General features: G+C 44.5%; 1 protein-coding gene across 2 annotated transcripts; it reads right to left on the reverse strand.

The window, feature by feature from the left end:
* Positions 1 to 280: 280 nt before the first annotated feature.
* On the reverse strand, positions 281 to 7625 carry SNRPB2 (small nuclear ribonucleoprotein polypeptide B2). 2 transcript variants are annotated; one of them, XM_068153112.1, is made up of 7 exons: positions 7587 to 7625; positions 7156 to 7243; positions 6003 to 6175; positions 3649 to 3789; positions 2152 to 2205; positions 1277 to 1365; positions 281 to 620 (listed from the first exon to the last, which is right to left on the reverse strand). In XM_068153112.1, exons 2-7 carry the CDS (start codon positions 7217 to 7219, stop codon positions 461 to 463), a joined length of 681 nt encoding a protein of 226 aa, XP_068009213.1. In that variant the 5' UTR covers positions 7220 to 7243; positions 7587 to 7625; the 3' UTR covers positions 281 to 460. The 2 variants fall into 2 exon arrangements, with proteins under 2 accessions (XP_068009213.1, XP_068009214.1); XM_068153113.1 differs by lacking the exon at positions 7587 to 7625 and adding an exon at positions 7466 to 7489.
* Between the last annotated feature and the right edge of the window lie 15529 nt (positions 7626 to 23154).

A 23154-nucleotide genomic window follows, 5' to 3' on the forward strand; every position in this document is an offset into this window, starting at 1 on the left:
GAATATGCCCTGCCCGTGGCAGGGGGTTGGACCTTAAAAAGTCTCTTTCACTTACCATTCTGATTTTATGTAAAGCAATCATGCCTCTCTGAAGGTGCTGTACTTCATCCAGCCCTCAGATATTTATATACATTTATTACATCCCTCTGTCTTCTCTTCTCTTCTCCAGACTAAAAATGTCATCTTAAAAGTAATTAAGCTAGTACAGTAAATAAGCCCTGCAAGCCCAATGGATCAAGAATAAGAGGTATATGAGGAAAAAAAAGGCTTGAAAACAGCATAAACTGAACTCATTTTATAAAAATCAGTATTGCAACACAAAAATTCACTCTCCAGTAGATGTGTGAAAATTCTACATCTGTTCAGGCCACTGGGGCGACTGTACACAAGTCTGTAAGCTTTCTGCAGAGAAGGGCATCATGGCAGCTGATCAAAGTACCAGCTTTCTAGGGGCATCCATTTATTTCTTGGCATAAGTGATTTTCATGGCATGAGACGGAGTGATCTTGAATCCTTGGAGGGCATCCCGAGCAGCTCCTGCTTGATTCTCATTTTCAAACTCCACAAAGGCAATGTCATGGCGCCCAGGCACCAAGCGCACTTCCTTGAATCCAGGAAACCTTTAAAAGAAGACAAAAGGGTCCAGTTGTATTTCTGGGTTTGAAGATGGATTTCTCTTCACTAGCAAGCAGACCTCATCATCAGCATCTGTTAGTCTAATGGTTACTACTTAATGAAGGATTTAAAAGGAAGGGGTTTTACATGTCCAGTCCTCAGACCTGTGCCTCAGTGAAGGATCACAGGATGTCAGGAGTTGGAAGGGACCTCTGGAGATCATACAGTCCAACCCCTCTGCCAGAGCAGGACCATATAACCTAGTGCAGGTCACACAGGAATGCATCCAGACTGGTCTTGGAAGTCTCCAGAGAAGGAGACTCCACAGCCTCTCTGAGGAGCCTGATTTTTACACGGAAGCAGTTTAATCGGCCTTTGCACATACAGAAGCAACTAAAGCTAGTTTTCAAACTCCTGCTGTATTCAAGCCTTTAATATTACAGCCACCAGCTTAAATCTGGTGCAGACTGACAGTAGGTAACTTACACAATCAATAACCAGCTATGAAAAAAATTGGGGTTGCTTTCTGCAGCAAGTCATCAGTACTGACATCTGTAAGTAAGACAAAGAACTGAGATACTTTCAGAAGAAACTCCTCTGTCTAAAAGGCAGCTTGCTAACCAAGCAAAGCATACAGGTCATGAAAGAATTCCAAACTTACTGATTGAATAACATGGACAGCATCATCTCATTTGTTTCCTCAGGCAAGTTATTAAGGAAAAGGATATAGTTTGGTGGGTTATCAGGCACCTGCAACAACAGAAGATCAACGCTCAGAAGATTATACATAGCAATATGTTCCTCTGCATGATTATTTGAACCAAGTCTCACATACTCATAGTGCTGCTCATACCACTGCTAGCCAGACTTTGGTCTACCTTTTTGTTGCTTGCAGCCACAGCCTCTCGGTCCCTTCACAAGGGTCTATTAATTTGGAAAGGCTCTTATTCCCATGAAAAGCAGGGTAACATATTGTCCCAGATGTTGTATTTAAACTCAATAGCTGATACTGCTGTACTCTGACACTGATCAGATCCTCTCTCAGTCTCCCCAAAACTAACAATGCAAGGTCTCTCAGACTCTCTTTGTAGGGGAGATGCACAAGTCCCCTAATCATCCTCATGACTCTCCATTGGACTTTCTCCAGCAGATCCCTGCACAGTCTCTTTTCTGCTTTATTACTACTAGAATTCTAAAGAGAATTTACTAACAAAAATATAATTAAGAATCCTTCAACGGATACTAAGCACAGAACAAATTTAAGAATCAGGCAGGATTTGTTAATCACAAATAGTGCAGCTTTCTGTGAGAAATATCTGTCAACTAAATACAGTAGAAGACCTCTTTTGCTTGTTTACTATGATTTATCTGTTAGAAAAATACCTCACCAGTGAGGAAGTGGTAAAGTGTATCCTCAAACCTCTATACATAACAAACTATTATTCACAGAGAATATTTTTAAACATTGGTACTTTCACTCACAAAAAAAAAAACAAACAAAGAAAAAGAGGGGAGGGGGAAAAAAAAAAGCATTACCTGCTGATTCTGTGCTGCAGTCCCTGGAGCATTGGCTGCATTTTGTGTTGCCCCCTAGTAAATAAGTAGACAATAGCTTTACAAAGGTGTTCTGTTAGAAACACACAAGCACACAATACCACTTGTCTGTACAACTCCAGATGTATGGCAAGGTTTTCCTAAAGCCACAATCCAAGAACTTATGTTGTTTATGAGATACTTCCTGAAGGGAAACAAAGCACGTGAATTTTGCTGAACTCCAAAACCAGGCAACCAAGTTTAAAACACCAGGTCCGCATTACAAAAGAGTTTAATAAATAGGGAAGAACGAGTCTTCAATCACAGAATCACAGAATGGTTTGGGATGGAAGAGTCCCATGGGCAGGGACACCTTCCACCAGACTACATTTACTTAAGGTCCTGTTCATCCTGGCCTTGAAAACCTCCAGGGGAGGGGCATCCACAGCTTCCCTGAGCAACCTCACTGCAAAGAATTTATTTCTAATATCCAGTCTAAATCTACCCTCTTCCAGCTTAAATCCATTCCCTCTCATCCTATCACTACAAGCCCTTGTAAAAAGTTCCTCACCCAGAGCCTGCTCTTCTCCAGGCTGAATAGCCCCAAAGGGGAATATTGAAAATTAAGGCCTAGACAGGACATACCTCATAGAAGATTAGATGTTATATTAAAATTGCAGTTAATTAAGCAAAGGTCCTCAACATCTGCTTTGAAGTTGGATGTTTACATCACTTCAGCCTTGCTTCATCAGTTTTAGCCCAAAAAGGGCCATCTTATCTTCACAAGACTCCCTCCTTTATCTCTTTGGCAGGCCACCTTGGCAGAACGTCATTTAACACAAACACAAAATGACCTTGGTCCTGAGGCTGCTGTATCAATGTGTTTTTCTGTCCCACATCTACCTAGAAAATGCTGATTTCTGTGAGTACTGTTACCTCTCCCTGACAGTAACTTGTGCCTTAGCAGGGCATGCAGCTCAACAGCACCATACTCCAACTCTGCGCTTTGATGTTTTCTGCTATACTTCAGCAAATGAATTACTAAATGGTATTTAGGCCAGGCCAGTCCTTAGTGGAGATGTGTTCCAAGCCAGCTCCTTTTCATCTAACTAAATGAATTATCTTGTTCTGACCTACCATTCTTCAGTGCTTATAGAGCAAATGGTGCATGAAAATACTGAAGAAAAAAAGCTGGTTGAAGATTTGAAGCTGGCATTAAAAATAAGCACACACCCCTCCTGCTCTTCCTTTATTGAAAAGAAGGCAGTTTCTACTCTGGTTTATTGTACCTCTGACCTACATCTGATAACAGGAAAGCAGGACCATATAATCAGCCTCCTCTCCTTAAACTTCTGGAAAATGCTTAAGAACACTAAATACCACAATCTGGGGGAATTGGGATGTACCAGAAGACAATACTCATTCCTAAAAAGAAAATAAAATCAATTCAAAATAGCTTTTGTGTTCATTCCATCTTTTTTAAACAGGGAGGCAGCTTACCTGGATAACCTTTTTGTTTGCTGCATTTGCTGACAGCTCCATAGACTTGGCCTTCTTCTTTTCTTTCCTTTTTTCCTTATCAGCAAAAGTACCACGCATTTTGGAGATGACATCAGAGTCTGTTTTGGCATACTGGATACGCTTTTGAAAGGGGAAAAAAGAAAACCCAGAGAGTCAGTACATTTTGCACTTCATAATACCAATCATTCTGCACTGCCTTCATTAGCTATGTGCTACTATGCATTTACACTTCCCCTCCTCCCCCCCAGGAACTTCTTATATTAAAAGTACTGCTAGAAAATCTAGGTATGCTAACAGAGCATCTAATCATCATAATTAATTCTGAACATAACTACAATACTCTACAATAAACCTAAAGATGGAAATGGCTAATTGATGTAATTGGAATTAGAAACCTTTTCAACACCTGTCAAGGTAACAAATGTACAAAACGAGGTAAGAACATCTGACAAAATTGGCACTAGCTACTGTTAAACCTGAGAGGGTTTTTTTCACCCCATTTTAAAGGGAGTTAAAATTTTACAGTGATTTCTCAGATCTCTATGGAAAATTCGAGTTCAGCAAAACTCAGACTTCTCAATCAGAAAGGCAAATACCTGCCTGAAGCCGAACAGATTGTATCAAGTGTCAGCAGCACAACAGTGCTCATTATCTGACAAAGGCTGCCCAATGCCCTAGTCAGAGGCGTCAGCAGGTTGAGCTATGAGATGTGCAACATTATTTATGCACACAGTCCTATGCTTTTAACAACAGAACTACCTCAGTACAAAATTACACAGCAGTTGAAGTGTACTTTTTTATGTTTTTCTTGAGTGCACAGATGGAATATGCATACTGCAGGCAATAATCAGAGGCAAGTACACCTGAAATCTTATGAAGCCTAAATCTTTTTATTTCCTATTGAGTTTTATGGAGCACAAAACCCTTTAAGGGTAAAATACAAAACTGGGCTTGCAAGTTCCTTGTTAATAATTTTTTCTTAGAAAACCTGAGAGCATTAATGAAAAAAGCTTGGTGGCTCAGCAACACAACTGTCTCTGCTATCCTTGGTGCTCAAAGCCATCAGCTGAAAACCAGTATTAAGGCGCCCATCCAGAACTGAAGTGCACCATAGTATCATAGTAGTTTCAGTCAGGGTTGGAAGGGACCACAAGGATCATCTAGTTCCAACCCCCCTGCCATAGGCAGGGACACCCCACACTAGATCAGGCTGGCCAGAGCCTCGTCCAGCCTGGGCTTAAACATCTCCAGGGATGGGGCCTCAACCACCTCCCCGGACAACCCATTCCAGGGTCTCACCACTCTCATGAAGAACCTCCTCCTCATCTCCAGCCTCAATCTCCCCACCTGCAGCTCCATTCCCCCTAGTCCTATCACTACCTGATATCCTGAGAAGTCCCTCCCCAGCCTTCCTGGAAGCCCCCTTCAGATACTCACCATTTGCATTTATTGTCATGCCTCACAAATGTAAAATTATGGGATGCCTAATTATTCACACAGGCAACAGCAACGTGTCAGCTGCTGTGCCGTTCTGCATGCTATCGAGTACATTATTAACTCACATTCCGTCAGCCAGCAGACTGTGTGCTTCACTGAAGTTCTACTGAAACTGTTATTTTGTTCAGTGATGCACAAGCAGAACCAGCTATCAATTAAAAAAAAACACCCAAACAATGAATCACTGGTCACATTTGTTGATTTCTGGAATGTAAAACTGCAGAAACCTTCACCCTACTCACTGTTACCTTGAAAAGGAAACATCATATTCCACTTATTTATTATGAATATAATAATAACTAAGGTTACTTGAGATAAATTAACTTGAAAGCACCTATTTTGGTAGCAGCACTAAGAGAATGTAATCACTTCAACAAAAGACATGATTAAACCAGAAGTATTTAAGATCTTAAACTTTAATCCAGCATGAAGTCATCACTTACTCATAGATTCACAGAACAGATGGGGTTGGAAATGACCTTAAAGATCATTTGTTTCCATGCCCCTTGGCCATGGGCAGAGACACCTTCCACTAGACCAGGTTGCTGAAGGCATCATCCAACCTGGCCTTGAACACCTCCAAGGAGGGGGTATTCACAACCTCTCTGGGCAACCTGGTCCAGTGTCTCACCACCCTCACTGTAAAGAATTTGTTTCTAATATCCAGTCTAAATCTACTTACAAGACCTAAACACTAAATTCAGGCTCTATGTGTGTTCTTAACTCCAGTCATCCCTTGAGCTCCCTTAGTTCAGCTGTTCCTCAGGATGTGTTTTAACAACTCTATACATCTGTCTTTTTTGTCTTTGCTTTTAAAAGCTAACAAAATATCTTACCATAGGTTTCCCATAGAACGGAAAGCCTTGTAGCTGTCTCAAAGCATTGGTAGATGATCCAAGTTCTTTAAATATCACAAAAGCTTGTCCTCTCATCTTCATAGTCTTTAAAGCCACAATGTCGACCACATGACCAAACTGTGAGAACAATGCATACAGGGACCTCTTCAGTTCTGTTCACCATACCAAAAAAAAGAAAAAAAATATTGTAGAATAGAATAAACCAGGTTGGAAGAGACCTTCAAGATCATCGTGTCCAACCCATCAACCAATCCCCCCCACCTAATCAACTAAACCATGGCACCAAGCACCCCATCAAGTCTCCTCCTGAACACCTCCAATGATGGTGACTCCATCACCTCCCCAGGCAGCCCATTCCAATGGGCAATCACTCTCTCTGTATAGAACTTCTTCCTGACATCCAACCTAAACCTCCCCTGGCGCAGTCTGAGACTGTGTCCTCTTGTTCTGGTGCTGGCTGCCTGGAAGAAGAGACCAACTTCCACCTGTCTACAACCTCCCTTCAGGTAGTTGTAGAGAGTGATAAGGTCACCCCTGAGTCTCCACTTCGCCAGGCTAAGCAGCCCCAGCTCCCTCAGCCTCTCCTCACAGGGCTGTGTTCCAAACCCCTCACCAACTTCGTTGCCCTTCTCTGGACTCATTCCAGCAAGTCAACATCCTTCCTAAACTGAGAGGCCCAGAACTGGACACAGGCTGCATGCCAATTATCCACTTCTACAGTCTGCTGTCCCTTAGGGACTGCATCACTTGACAGCTTTAGCTCACACAGTAATCTGTTGGTGAGTTTAGTCAGAACTGCTGCATGAGAACAAGTTTAGTTGCCCAGTTTCCGTAGCTTGGTTTTACACCTCAAGTCTTCAGCTCGTGAAAATGCTGTACCACCTCCATTCTACCATCCCAAGAGTAACAACGACATGAGGGTAAGTAAATGCGTTTTCTCATATGTGGATATAAATACACACCCTGTAATACATTCAAATACGATGACAGCCATTAAAGACTGACCAGGAAATAAATTCTGCAACACACAACTGTACAGAGGTATGACTTAAACCAAGAACACAGCAACCTATAAAGCCAGCCCGAAGTGACATCATCTGTGTCCTTCATGACAAAGGCGAGTCACCGATACCTTCTTTTTTAATCTTGTCGTTGATGTTGTTGATGTAGATGGTGTGGTTCGGCCTGATGTCCATCCTCTGGGGCGGCTGCAGACCTGCCTGCGGGAAGAACACACACTAAGACATTAGCAGCGGCGGAGGCGAGCTCCAGGCTCCCAGGTAGGGGCGTCAGCAGCGCCGGTAATGCCCCAAGCCACCGGTACGGCAGCGTGCGCCGCCAATATCCCAGCCGCGGAGCCCGCCGCTTGCGACGAGCTCCGATAGGCCCTGAGCGCTGCCGGCCCTGCCACAGGCTGCACACCCACACTGCTCCTACCCTACCCGCGCGGGACAGTGCCAAGTGTAACGAGCCGGAGGACCCTGAGGCGCAGCACCGGAGGAACAGCCAGCAACCAGCCCCCCTCCAGCCACCCGCCTCACCCCACACGGCCGCCCGCCTCACCTCCTCTGGCCGAGAATGGCGGCCGGTACGCAGCGCAGGCAGCGCAGGCAGCGCAGCCGCTCCCGCAGCAATCGATAAGCCGAGCGCCGGCGCATCGATGCCGAGGCAAGCCGCCTGCGCCGCGTAGTGCGGCAGCTGCTCTCTTGGTGCGTGCTGCAGCACTGCTCCTGCTGCCCTGGACACTTACCGTGAGGGCAGCGAGGGGTCTCGGGTGATAAAGCTGAGGGGGATATCATCAATGCTTATAAATCCTTAAAGGGCTGGTCTTAGAAGGATGGGGCCAGTGATTTTTCAGTAGTGCCCAGTGACAGGACAAGAGGTAATGGATACGAGCAAATTCCATCTAAATATGAGGATGAACTTCTTTACAATTTAGGGTGGTGGAGCACTGGACCAGGCTGTCCACCTACCTAGATGGTGTCCTGTGCAGCCTGCTCTGGCAGGGGGGTTGGACTGGCTGATCTCCAGAGGTACCTTCCAACTACTATAATTCCCTGATTCTGAAGTCCTTCAGTTGTTCATAGAGAAGGCAGTCTAAAGAAGATACATCAGCACGTTTGTAGATGACATCAAGCTGAGTGGTGTTGTCGAAAGGCCAGCAGGACAGGATGTCATCCAGAGGGATGTGGACAAGCTGGAGAGGTGTCACAGGTGAACCTCATGAGGTTCAATGAGACTAAGTGCACCTGGGATAGAACAATCCTCACTATCAGTACAGACTGGGGGATGAGGTGATAGAAAACAGCCCTGTGGAATAGGACTTGTGGGTGCTGATGGACAACAAGCTGGACATGAGCAGACAGTGTGTACTTGCAGCCCAGAAGGCCAACGGCATTCTGGGCTGCATCAAAAGAAGCCTGGCCAGGAGATCCAGAGAGGTGATTCTGCCACTTTAATGTGCTCTGGTGAGACCTCACCCAGAGTACTGTGTCCAGGTCTGGAGCCTTCAATACAGGAAGGACATGGACCTGATGGAGTAAGACCAGAGGAGGGCCACGAAAATGAACAGGGGTTTTGATCACCTCTGCTACAAGGACAGGCTGAGGGAGTTGAGATTGTTCAGCCTGGAGAAGAGAAGGCTCCAAGAAGGAGACCTAATAGCATCCTTCCAGTACCTGAAAGGGGCTATAAGAAGGATGGAGAGAGACTGTTTGCAAGAGCCTATAGTGATAGGTCTGGGGGCAATGGCTTCAAACTAGAGAAGAGCAGATTTAGACTGGATGTCAGGAAAGAGTTCTTTACTAAGAGGGTGGTAGAACACTGGAACAAGTTACCCAGGGAGGTGGTTGGGACCCCTCCCTGGAGATATTCAAGGTGAGGCTTAACAGGGCAACCTGATCCAGTTGAGGATGCCCTTGCTGACTGCAGAGGGGGTTGGACTAGATGACCTTTGGAGGTCCTTTCCAACCCAGACCATTCTATGATTCTATAAGACACAGGAAAAACCTTAACTAGACACAAAGTAGGGAAGAATTCATGGCTTTTGTAATTCTTCCAGCACAGCATGCTACACTTGTACTTGCTCAGAGTTCCTTTAAGCACAGATGATTTATTCTTGCAGAATTTGAATGCAATAAAGCAGAGAAGCTGTGTCCTGCTCTTCAGGTAGGATTTCTTAGTCTGCCTGACAGTTCAATAGAAGTGGCATTCATTCCTCAGGCTGGCTTCCCCACCACTCCTCCTCCCCAAGGTTGATTTGGATTACCTCTTTTCTCTTAATCGCCAGACAGGGAGGTACAGTGATCTCATATTCATTCAAATGGTCATTTGTTTAAAAGGCCCTGAAAGCTCCAAGTACTGTAAAAATTATTTCAAGTTTCTCAGCAAGAATGCCTGTAGCAACTTAGTGAGTAATTTTCATTCATCACCAACATAAAGGGCTGGAAACATGCTTCCAGCTTGAACAAGTAGCTGCTTTGTCTGAGATTGTCAAACAACATTGGAGAAACAGCAGAGAGCACAGAAGGTTCTTGGAAATATCTTTGTAGCCACTGCCCTTCCCCTTTCCTGCTCTTTGCTCAAGTTCAAACAAACCTAGCTTTTCATTATTATTGCTATTTGTTATGAAACCTGTAATAAAAAGTGACCTTTTCCCCTCTTTTTCTTTGCCTTTTCTAAATTCAGTGTGATTCTTTGAACTACAGCAGAACAATAACCATGAGCTGTGTGTAGTGGAAGCTTCACAGCATTGTGCAATCCTCACAGCTTTGTTTGGGTCCACATACATTTAATGATGCTTTATACTTTTTGCAGTGGTTACTTTGCTGTATGAAAACTGTGGAATTGTTGAAGTGACTCTAATTCATCAATACAGAAATATTTTTGTCTCATCCACGTGTGAGTGTATTCAAAATCATGTGCTAGAGAGAAACACAAGTGTGTTGGCTGGGCCCAAGGAGTGGTGGTGAATGGACTTAAATCCAGTTGGTACCAGGTGTTCCCCAGGGCTCTGGATTGGGACCAGTTCTGTTTACATCATTATCAATGATCTGGATGAGGAAATTGAGTGTACTCTCAGTAAGTTTGCAGATAACACTAAATTGTGTGGGAGTGTTGATCTGCTTGAGGGTAGGAAAGCTCTACAAAGGGACCTGGACAGGCTGGATCAATGGGCCAAGGTCAACTGTATGAGATTTAACAAGGCCAGGAGCTGGGACCTGCACTTGGGTCACAACAACCATACTGAATGCTTCAGGCTTGGGGCAGAGTGGCTCAAACGATTCCTGGTAGAAAAGGACTTGGAAATGTTGGTTGAGAGCTGGCTGAATATGAGCCAGCGAAGTGCCCAGGTGGCCAAGAAGGCCAACAGCATCTTGACCTGTATCAGAAACGGTGTGGCGAGCAAGACCAGAGAAGTGATTGTACTTGGCACTGGTGATACAGTACCTCAAATCCTGTGTTCAGTATTGGGACACTCCAAGGACATTGAGGTGCTGGAGCATGTCCAGAGAAGGGCAACAAAACTGGTGAGGGGTGTAGACAACAAGTCTTATGAGGGAACTGGGGTTGTTTAATTTGGAGAAGAGGAGGCTGGGTGGACACCCCATTCCTCTCTATAGCTCCCTGAAAAGAGACAGCAGTGAGGTGGAGATCGATCACTTCTTAGTATCAGGTGATGGGACAAGGGGAAATAGCCTGAAATTGTGTCAGGGAGGTTTGGATTAGATATTAGGAACAATTTCTTTAGTGGAAGACTGGTCAGGCATTGGAACAGGCTGCCCAGGGAGGTGGTTGAATCACCAACCCTGGATGTGTTTAAAGGTCATTTAGATATGATCCTTAGAGATATGTTTTAGGGGTGGACTTTGTAAAATAGCATTAGTGGTTGGACTTGATGATCCCAAGGGTCTTTTTCAACCTGAATGATTCTGTGGTTCTGTGATTCTCAGCACACTAGAGGTGTCCTGGCTACAAAGCTGGGAAAAAGAAGAGGAATGGTGCTCTGTGCAATACCTTCACAAGGGTGCAAGATGCATGGGCTCTCTGCGGGAGTGAAACCCTGTCCAAAGCAGAACTAGGAAACTAGGAACTGTCTGCAGAGCATGACCTGCTAGAGGAACAAGCTTGAGTGATACACAAAGCCAACAGCATTTGGTAAAGTGGCTGGAGAAGACACCAAGCTGTCAGGGAGAAACAAGAGCAGGTGGGTCCAGAGTGAAGGGCAAGTCAGGATCCCAGTGTGTCAAGGCAGACAGACTGAGCACAGTCAGGTAAGGATCAGAAGTCAGAAACTGTGCCTGAGCACAGCTCCAGGCAAAGAGAAAAAGCCCTGGCAGATCTTCTCAGAACTCTGATCACAGGAGTTTGAGCCAGAGTCACAGCTTCTTTGTGTCAGTGCTGGTCTTGAGCATAAGCAATCAGACACTTTGGAGGGATGTGCTAGGGGCCTTGGTGCAAACCACAGACACCTGCAGGACTGCTGAAGTGGAAATGGGATGCTGGGAATGCTACCTATATCTTTGAGCCCAAAGCAGCTGGGAAATAGGAAACTATGAAGCCATAAATAAGCTTGTTTGTTACTAGTCTGATGGTTAATAATTACTGCAGTTTGGGCAAACAGCAGTAGTAAGCCCCTTTAACAAGTTCTGCCTTGGCTTGTGTTGAAGCTCAGCCCGTTTCCCATATGGATACTAATAATGCTCATGAGTTATTTCAATTGTCTCATGCCTTCAAGCATTTATTGATTTAAATCATTTACTTTTCAGTCACAGTAGACATTGGGGAGCTGATGGTAAATCATACCATCTCTGGTACTTCAGTTGGCTGTAAATTTACTGTATCTAGTAGACTCGAGCTGGCTGTAAATTCTTTTAGTGTTCCTAAAGCTTGGCTGTCTGTGGAACAGACTGCATGTGCTGTGCTGCCTTATGCTTGCTCCGAGTCAGGGAAGTGTGCAGTGCTTATTTCTCATTTAAGCCTCTGTGTAGGGGAGCCCCTTCCCAGTGTTAGGGTTCTCCTGTGCCAGCCCCTTAAAAGAAAACCCACTATCAACAAACAGTGTAGGTCAAGAGCAACATCAAATGTGGCTCCAATTTCCTCTCCATCAGAACACCACACGGAGCAGCTCTGCATGCTTTGGCTTTCTAAAAGGCTCCTTTCTGACTGTGATTTACACCATCTTGCCTTCAGTAAGGCAGAAAAAAATCTCATCTCTCTGAGATGAGTTCTTGCCTCCAAATGAATAAATTTCCTACCTCCAAAGAGTGAAATGAGAGCAGATGCTTGGATGTCTGAATGCATAAATCTGCTGTCTTAAAATGAAGGGCACAGGTGGATTAAGAGAATCTTTTCCACCAACCTTCTATGATATTAAGCAGTCAATATTCTACATAGAATCATAGAATTGTCAGGGTCAGAAGGGACCTCAAGAATCATCTAGCTCCAACCCCCCCCGCCATCAAATAAAAAATTCCAGTTTTCAGCCAGTAAGACAATTCTTTCACAGCTGGTTGTAATTCTTTCTTCAAGAGAAGACTAGTAATGACCAAAATAAACCCCTTTTATTTGGGAGTGTGTTTATAAATGATATATTTCAAGCACTTAAAAGTTGTATTTAAAAAAAAAAAATAATCAAAACAAACAAGGAAACAAACAAAAAACAACAAAAGCCCCAAACCAAAAAAACCCAGAAGATATTTTGTTCTTTTCTTGCAAGACAAAGGAACTCTGAAGTCTCCCAGCACTCCTCCCTCTGCCTGCTGAATTCAGTGTGAAGTGACAGTTTATCCTGGAGAATCCCATTCAACCCATACAACTTCTTTACTCTGTCACTAGTGGTTTGTCAGAGGTGAAAATATGATCTCAAGGTTACTCTCTCTAATGTAAGTCTGTGTCACTGCCAAAGGTGTGATTTCCAGCACAGGGAAACATTTCTGCCCTAACAATAATTTAGGCAGCTTGTGTTGCAACACCACCGAGGTATTAAAGCTCAGAAGGATGACTTCTGTGAAACCACAGAAGGTGCTTGGATGGCAGCAGTTTGCTGCTCTTCCCTCCCCTGCTTGATTCAGGTAGGTACTGACACCATCTAAGAATGTGTGGAGAAGTGCAGCTATAAAGCAGACAAGAAAAGTGAGCTCTCCACCTCAATCTGAGAGCAAGGTGTAGGACTAAGAGGACAGAGCCAGCTTATACAAATTTGTCAGTGAAGATGCACCTAGTGGGTAGTGTTGCCATAAAATACAGTGCCTCTCCTAGTCCCCTCTCTCTAACAGCTTCACACATTGCTTTGGGTTGCACAGGACCCTCAAAAGGCATCTTGTCCAACCTGCCTGCAGTGAGCAGACACAACTCCAACTAGATCATGCTGCCCAGGGCCACATCAAGTTTGATCTCGAATGTCTCCAGGGATGGGGTCTCAATCACATCAGTGGGCAGCCTGTTCTAGTATTTCACCACTCTCACTTTAAGGAACTTCCTCCTGATGTACAGCCTAAATCTACCCTGCTCCAGTTTCAAACCATCGCTCCTCATCCTATCACTACAAGCCCTTCAAACAGTCCATTCCCAGCCTTCTTGAAGGTCACCTTCAGATATTGAAATGTAGCTATAAGGTCTCCCCAGAGCCTTCTCCTCCCCAGTCTGAACAGACCCAATTCTTTCAGCCTGTCTTCATAGCAGAAGTATATCAGCCTTCTGATCAGTACTGTGCCCAGGGGATTGGATGTGGCACTTGGAGGAGGCCATGAGGTGTTAGGTATTAGGCAATAGGTTGGACTTGATGATCTCTGAGGTTGGTTTCAACCTGGCTGATTCTGTGTGATCTTTGTGGCCCTCCTCTGGACATGCTCCAGCAGGGCCCTGTGATAAAGTGTTAGTAATAGAATATAATATGAATGTGAATAGAATATGATTTTCCATATGATACAAAATCCCAGCTAAATAACCTAGAGAAAGTGTTTGTCAATGGCAAAATATTCTGAGAGTTTGGATTCATTTTGTGCCTAGATTTTAACTATCTCATCAGTCACTGGGAATATTTAGTCCTCCCTAACTCTGTGTTAGGAATAAAGCAGCATTCACCATTTGCAAGAAACAATGAATAGAAATTTGGTGTTTGGAAATACTTTTTCAGTTAAAGTGAGGAAATTTCCATAGCCTGTCCTGCAGAAAGTTAAGATATTAAATAAAAGCACAAATCTACTGATCCCATTCTCCTATACTGGTGCTGAGCATTCCCAGTAGACTCCCTTTGCCTCAGTCTCCACCCAAGCACTAGCTGCCGCTCTGCAGGCAGCCCTGTAGGGAACAACAGCCTTTAGCTTCTCAGCTCGGGCAGACTGGCTTCTGATCTTCTGAAAATGGTGCATGTGAGTGAGAACTGGCATCCAATTCAAAACATGGCCAAGGGAGGGTCAGCTAATTGGGAGCATTTGGATTTCATCATGCTGCATCCATGCCTTCTCTGTAGAGCTCAGCAGCTAAGGCGGCTTGGGGCTGTCTTTGTCCCTTTGGACTTCAGCAAACTTTTAACTCCCAGTTGCATGTGACACATGTAGAGAGGAATCCATACCCTGGTGAGGGAGTAGACTGTCCTTTACTAAGTGGATCTGTCAATGAGGAGAGGAAGAATATTGTTCCTTGGTGCTTGACACTCATGTCTCTGTGCCCTCTGTGACTTTTCCTAGTCCCTTGTGCTCATAACGGTGTCACTCTTGCCCCTGTATATTGAGACCACATGTGTGTATAAATGACTCCAGCCATGGGTTCTGTCACAGCTCATATTTCCCTTCTTCAGTGAGTCCTCTGAAAATATTGATTTTGGGGTGTTTTTGGGTTTGTTTTGGTTTTTTGGTTGGGGGAAAACATCTGCTTTTACACAGAGAACATCCCCAGGATGACTTTGTTCAACAGCCACAGCCTTTGAGTGAGGCAGCTGGGGATGCTGTCACCCTAAGAAATACTGCTTGGCAGCCAGATTATATGCCATGAAACATTTCTTCAGGGAATCCATCTTAAACTCATTTTAGGCTAACACAGCCAGGGCTGTATATTATAGAAAGGGACAGCTAACTCTTTACATCTGCTAAGTGTGATTGAAGCACATTACTCACTTTCTCACTACCTGCATAGTATTATCCAACCAAACAACAGTTGAGGGGAAAAAACCCACCTTGCTATGCAGATGGTCACAGTACAGTGTTAATGACCCTAAAGGGTTTTCTTTTGCCCTGACTTCAAACCACAGCCAGCTGCCAGAGGGAAATGTACAGAAAATTAACTATTCTGGGCTATGCTCAAGTCTTTTTCAAGTCCAACAAATTTTACCTTAGGACATGAAAGTATTAACAATATTGGCAGAATCAATACAAACCTGAGTATTGATTCTATGTCAATATCATGCTTTTTCTGGACCATGCAATATATCTTCTCTGGATCTGAATGCTGTGAAGCTGACAGGATTTCAGCATGAGCAAGACCCTGGGGAAGGTAGGCATAGTGGGGGTGCATTCATTTGTTCAATGAGCACCCCAGCATTAACTAAAGCCTCACCAGGGCTGGAGAGGGATAGGATCTCCTGTGTAAGGAATACACAAGAGGTGTTCATCAGAGAACTGCAGATACCCTGCTGGTCATATGTTTACTGCAAAAGACAAAGGGGAAACCAGGTGAATTAGGATGGGGCTTTGCTAGATAGGCTTGCCTGTGAGCAAATTAAGAAGAGAGTGATCCCCACCTCACTACAACCTCCTTTCAGGTTTACCATAAGCCTCCTCTTCTCCAGACTAAACAACTCCAGTTCCCTCAGCCACTCCTCTAGATCCTTCACCAGCTTTGTTGCCCTTCTCTGGACACACTCCAGCATGTGAGTGTCCTTCCTGGAGTGAGGGTCCCAAAACCAAACACAGTATTAAGGTGCAGCTTCATCAGTGCCAGGGTGATGCCCATCACCCTCGAAGGCTCATTTGACTTCCAATAGCCAGACTGCTATTTCTCTGTCCTCAATACAATCATCCTGAAAACATCCTGTTCTTAATTACGCAACATCTTGAGCAATGTTTAAATTGGTAATAATACTGAAAATTCCCATGGGGCAGTTCTCATAAGAGTGCTGCTCTGGGTCTCAGTCAAAGAGGCTATTTTGTACCCTAGCTTCAGAAATCAGACACTGTGATGTGACATTTCCTCTTGGCAATCTTGGGAAGCTTTTCCAGTGCTGATAGCAATCATCTCCAAAATAAAAAGTGCACTAACCTCTGCTAAATCTCCCTTGAGATAAGCAAAACCAATCTTGTGAGAGGTATTACCTGGCTTCTGAAGCAAAGAGCCTTGGTAAATGCATCTCTTTCTTTGGTCTTTCCAGCTGATGGGATGTGAAAACAGGGAGATTAAAGAGGCAGAGCTTGTTCATTGGTGGGGAGCTTCTGAAAGAGATCAAAGCCTAACAAAGAGAGCCCAAACCACTGTGTTTGTCTTTGTTGCAGAGCCCTCCTTTAAACAGATTCAGGGAGAAAGTGAGAAGTAGAATCATAGAATCACTTGGGTTAGAAGTGACCTCTAAATGTCATCTAGTTCAACCCCCCTGCAGTGAGTAAGGACATCCTCAACTAAATCAGGTTGCCCAGAGTCCTGTCAAACCTCACCTTGAGTATCTCCAGAGATATTCTCTGGGCAACCTGTTCCAGTGCTCAACCACCCTCATTGTAAAGAACTTTTTCCTAATATCCAATCTAAATCTACTCTTCTCTAATTTCACACTGTGGTTTGAAATGGTGCCTGGAAGACCTACATCCCTGTGAAACAGGTGTAATGGGTACAGCTGCTTCTCTCTAATGGTCCTCTCTTTAAGAAAACACCTCTCCTTGGTGGGATGAACACAGACTTTGTACTGGCTGGGTGATGGATGGCCACTTGGAAGGTGTCTGTGATGCAGCAACTAAGCAAGGTACTCTCAGTCAAAGAGACATCCTTTGGGACTCTGGTAGTTGCCAGGTGATTTAGGACTACAGTACAAACATAATGGCTGAAAACTCTGTTCCATATTTAGCCTGCAAAGACCTTCACTGTTCAGAGTTTCCTCTCCTTTGCTATCAGTGTGCAGAAGCATACAGATTAATGCTGCTTTTCCATTTGGGATTAGCAATGTGTCTTCTGACTAAACAGTGTTATGAGGTGTTTCATTTCAGCCTTTGAATGGCAAATGCACCTTAAAATTGCCCTGACTTAAATTTCAGAACTTTATTGATTTACTAGATTCAATTTCATACATGAGCGCGTTGGGTTTTGTCTGGAGGCAGGGCCCATTTCTCTGTGGCATGCTGGATTGGACAGGTGTCTGAGATAAAACACCTTCACAACATGATATTGTTAGTCTTTTGCTTCTTTTTAAGCAGTGGAAAGTGAGAGGGTGAAGGGGGCTGCTCCTTGGTTTTCCAACATGACTTACACTGACATCTGAATGTGCCTTTTACATCAAGGCTGTGTGACTCAGGTGCTGAACTGTGAGCATACAGTTCGTAAAACCTCTGCTCATAAAATATCTCTTCATACATGCTCTTTGACTTCTTGTGTGACCATGTGCATCTCCTTTCCCTTCTTTCTTCACATGTTCTTTCTACCTATCTTCCCTATTCAGGCTGCAAATTCCTGCAGGAGTGATACTGCAGCATATCTGCTGCCCTGGGCTTTCTGGACTCACTCGGCGGATACTCCAGACATTTTGTATATCAATAGAAATTGATATGTAAAATTGAGGGACTTTTCAGGGTGTCAGGCAATGATAGGACTAGGGGGAATGGAAAAACAATAGAAATGGGTAGATTCAGATTGGATGTTAGAAAGAAGTTCTTCCCCATGAGGGTGGTGAGATACTGGAACACTGGAACTGCACTGGATAAAAAACTGTTTGGATGGCCCAAAGAACGGTGGTGAACAGAGTTAAATCTGGCTGGAGTCCAGGCACTAGTGGTGTCCCCCAGTGTTCAGTACTGGGACTTGTCCTCTTTAAAATCTTTATTAATGATCTGGATGAGGGGATTGAGTGCACCATCAGTAAGTTGTCAAATGACACCAAGCTGGGTGGCTGTGTTGATCTGCTAGAAGACAGGGAAGCTTTACAGTGGGATCTGGCCAGGTTAGACTGATGGGCCAAGGTCAGCTGTATAAAGTTCAACAAGACCAAGTGGCAGATCCTCCACCTGGCTTACAACAACCCCATGGTAAGTAAGCTACAGACTCAGGGATGTGTGGTTGGAAAGCTGCAACTTGGAGAAGGACCTGGAGGTATTGCTTCATAGTTGACTGAATGGCAGTCAGCAGTGTGCCCAGGTGACCAAGAAAGCCAATGGCATCCTGGCTTGGATTAGAAACACAGTGGCCAGCAGGAACAGGAAGGTGATCATCCCCCTGTACTCAGCACTGGTGAGGCCACATCTCAAGCATTCTGTGCAGTTCTGGGGCCCTCACTATAGGAAGGACATTCAGGTGCTGGTCCATGTCCAGAGAAGGGCAACAAGGCTGGTGAAGGCTTGGAGCACATGGCCTACAAGGAGCATCTGAGGGAACTGGGGTTGTTCAGCAGGGAGAAGGCTGTGAGGAGACCTCATTGCTCTCTACAACTACCTGAAGGGAGGTTGGAGCAAGGAGGAGGCAGCCTTGATGACAAGTGACAGTGAAGAAATGGTTACAAGCTGAGCCAGGGGAGGTTTAGGCTGGATGTTAGGAAATAGTTCTTCACAGAAAGGGTTCTCAAACATTGGAATGCTCTGCCCAGTGCAGTAGCAGAGTCACCATCCTCAGGGGTGTTCAAGCAGTGCATGGACCTGGTGCTTAGGGATGTGATTTAGTGTCAACCCTTCAGTGCTGGCTCTAGGGTTGGGCTGGATGATCTTTGAGATCTTTTCCAACTGGCCTGTTCTAATCTTAGTGTTTCTGTTCGGAACACCAGCACAGAGTGGTGACTTATTAATATAATTGCTAGGTGGCATATCAGAAACGGGGTTTGTGCTTTTTTTGCCTGATTAGTAATTCAGCAATGGAAAGCAAGCTGTCCCCTCTCCACAAAAACAATTTTGGCTGTGGTTTTGAAAGACATGATTCTCCCTCTTATGTGCAGTATCACAGGGTTCTGCCTTTGACCAGCAACATTAGATCTCCTAGTGAGACACATCTAAGCAGAAAAGAAGACTCTTGAAATGAAAAGCATCTTTTCCAGCACAGTATGTCTCCACGAGAGAGGTTTTCCTATGGAGAAGCAGTGACCACTAGAGGGAGAAGAGGTAACGCGTATCTGTGCAACATGCACACGTTTTATTCGTATTTCATGGAATCATAGAAGCCTTATGGTTGGAAGAGACTTCTAAGATCTAAAAGAGTCTAAATGTCACCCCAACACCACCATGCCCACAAAACCATGTCCCAGAGTGCCATGTCCACGTGTTTTTTGACCACCTCCAGGGATGGTGACTCCACCACTTCCAGCCTGATCTAGTGTGGGGTGTCCCTGCCCATGGCAGGGGGGTTGGAACTAGATGATCCTTGTGGTCCCTTCCAACCCTGAATGATACTATGATACTATGATACTATGATACTATGATTTGAGTGCAAATTGAAGTGAGCATTGCCTGATGCCCTTTGTGAAGAGTACTAAAAAACAAAAAAGAAAAGAAAAGAAGAAATACTGTTGTAAGCTGAAAGGTTACTTAATAACAAATGAGTGGTTTCTTACTAGTAAGAGTTGTTCCTGAAAGCATATAGGATGAAGGAACATTAGCAACTTGGAAGAAAAAAAACCAACTTTCTGAAGGTGTTTAGTTTCTTGCTAAACTCTCCCCCTAAATGCTTTTTTTGTTGACAGACAGCACTCCTGGATATTTTTGGGTGGGCTGTTCAATGACCTTGTCTGAACATCCCTTTTCTGCTTATGATCAGTATATTTTACATCACTGAATGAAGACAAACATCTGTGATGTTAAGGGCCACATGAATCACATGCATGTGTACACATATGTTTATGTTTCATGGGCTTACATACAGGGATGCCCTCTCTGTGGAGGCTGCTGTCCAGTGGGGGCAAGGATGGTGGCAATTTTGGAGGGCACACCAACTCTCCCCATCCAGGAGCCTCTGAAAGAGGCCAAATTCTGCAAATTCCTTATTCAGGCAAACCTGGCCTTTAAAGCCAACAAAGAAACTTGTTTTATCTTTTGGACAACAAAAGTGGAGTCAGTTCAGATGTAAGTAGTGGCCTTCTTGTGATGTTTCCCTGATGGGCAGAATCCTCCCTCATCCGTCTTGTGCACAAACACTGACCTTGTATTCATCAATCACTTATTCTCTTTGCACTAACACTTCCCAGGGACTCCTGCCTTCAGCAAGTGCCCACCTGCCCTCCTCAGCCCCAGGCAGCAATCTCTCATCATACCCTTGCTTCTGTTTGCTGTTTTTCTTGCCATCTCTTTTTCCCCTTGAAATTCTCAGCAGGACTCACGCACTGACACACTGGGTGGTAGACTTGGCTTACTACAAATAAAGTTCTGTTTATTTTCTTGAGGAAGCATCAGGAAAATGGCTTTCTAGACTGCCTAAATATTTCATTCCAGTCAAGAGGAATCTGTAGATCTCTTGAGTTCTGCCTTTCAGGTACCTCCCAAAATAGTTTTCTTATGGATATTAGCATATTCAGCAGCTCAGACTTGCACTGTCTCTTTCCCTGGGGGTGACAGATAAAGTCTGATTTTTTAAGAAGGCTGACCTGTACTCCAGTCTGTTTTTCCACAGATCCTAATCTTAACATTAAATACAACAAGATTTCATGTAGAAGCAGTGTATTAGGACTTAAATGTGCTCTATACTAACTCAGAGTAATCTCTTTATTTCTCTCCAAATTTGGCTTATCCAAATCCTTTAAGTGTTTTCTCAAGGGACATAATTCCAAGCATATTTATCTGCTTTCCCCTGTAGATACTGATCACATTTCACTGAAGTCAGTACAAGAATTCTCCATGATTTCCAATCTCTTACACTTGGCTTTGCATCAATGTATTTTTCATAGATTTTGCTTATTTTATTCTGAGCATGGCCAGATCATACTCCTTGAGAAAATGGCTGCTCATGGCTTGAATGGGTGTACTCTTCACTGGGTTAAAAACTGTCTGGATGTCAGGGCCCTGAGAGTGCTGGAGAATGGAGTTCAATCCAGTTGGTTCTGTTTAATATTTTTCTCAGTGATCTGGATAAGGAGACAGAGTGCACCCTCAGTAAGTTTGCAGATGGGAGTGTTGATCTGCTTGAGGGTAGGAAGGCTCTACAGATGGACCTGGACAGGCTGGATCAATGGGCTGAGGTCAGCTGCAAGTGCTGGGACCTGGACTTGGGTCACAATAACCCTACTGAATGCTTCAGGCTTGGGGCAGAGTGGCTCAAATGATTCCTGATAGAAAAGGACTTGGAAATGTTGGTTGAGAGCTGGCTGAATATGAGCCAGCAGAGTGCCAAGAAGGCCAACAGCATCTTGACCTGTGTCAGAAACAGTGTGGCCAGCACTGATCACAGAAGTGACCAACGCCCTGTGTTCAGCACTGGTGAGGCTACACCTCGAACACTGCATTCAGTTTTGGGCCCCTCACTACAAGAAGGACATCTAAGTGCTACAACAGCTCCAAAGAAGAGCAAAGAAGCTGATGAAGGGTCTGCTGAGCAAGTCTTATGAAGAACAGCAGAAGGAACTGGGTTTTTTAATCTGGAGAAAAGGAGTCTGAGGGGAGACTTTCTTGCTCTCTACAACTCTGTGAGGTGGGGGTTGGTCTCCTCTCCCAAGTAAGAAGTGGTAGGATGAGAGAAAGAGAGGAAATGGCATCAAATTGTGCCAGGGGAGGTTTAGATTTGACTGTAGAAAGGCTATTATTGTCCAGAAAAATTGTCAAGCCCTGAAGCTGGCTGCCCAGGGAAGTGGTGGAGTCACTGTCCCTAGAGGTATTTAAAAGATGTGTAGACATGGCACTTGAGAAGATGGTTTAGTGTTGGACTTGAGTGTGGGGTTAGTGGCTGGACTCAATGATCTTAAAGGTCTTTTCCAGCCTAAAACACCAACCTTCATTTCCACTGGAAATGCAGTAACTGCTAGAGATTAGGGAGTAAACAGACTGTAAAACACACACAGTGTCCACAACCTTCTAGTTTCCAGCCTCATGCAGCCATTCATTAGCAGCACCCTAAAACCCACAGTATAAATCACTCACTAATTCCCACCTTGGACCTGTCTAAGCAAAGGAAAAGAGACTTCCTGCCACAAGAAGGAATAGAAATAACTTTGGAAATACAGAAAGAAAAGTTATTATTATTCTTTTCTTCTATGCCATCAATCAAACCTTCTCTGGCCTCCAGGAATTCTTCTCATGCATTTTTATTTCTTTCACACAACTCATGGCCTTTTCCTCCAGTCTGGTGTCCTCCATGGTGGATACCTGAAGGACACTTTACTGCCTTAAACCTATATATCCTGACAGCAGCCATAGCTGAGCTCCTGGGTTTAACACGCTAGAGAGATGCCCTTCACAGCCTTTAACTCTTGCTTGGTGAGGATGTCAACATCAGCATCATCTGGCTGCTTCTCTGGATGAAGAGTGAAGAAGCAGATCTTCCTGCTGCTAAACTCTTTGGTCCCTCCAGCACCATGGCTTGTGGGGTGTCATGGCTGAGGATACAAGATCGAACCAGGTAGGTGCTCAGTCTCATGTCTCAAAGGAAAATCTTTGTAACTCCAAACTTCCTCTGTCTTCCTGGCAGTGATGAAAGGGGTCCTGGAGTGAGGAGTGAGCACACTGCCTATGTCTTAAAAAGCCAGGAGGAAATGGCAATGCCTGTGTGGATAAAACTACACTGACATACCCAATAACTAACATAGCCTTGAAATACATGGCTGTTGTTGATCCCAAGTAATGACATAGAATCATAGAATTGTTAGGGTTGGAAGGGACCTCAAGGATCATCTAGTTCCAACCCTCCCTGCCATGGGCAGGGACACCCCACATTAGATCAGGTTGCCCAGAGCCACATCCAGCTTCGCCTTAAAAACCTCCAGGGATGAGGCTTCTACCACCTCCCTGGGCAACCTGTGCCAGTGTCTCAC

The sequence above is a fragment of the Melanerpes formicivorus genome, unplaced genomic scaffold, assembly GCF_026170545.1.
Source record: "Melanerpes formicivorus ecotype bairdi unplaced genomic scaffold, bMelFor1.0.p_v2 SCAF_25, whole genome shotgun sequence".
Taxonomy (NCBI): domain Eukaryota; kingdom Metazoa; phylum Chordata; class Aves; order Piciformes; family Picidae; genus Melanerpes; species Melanerpes formicivorus.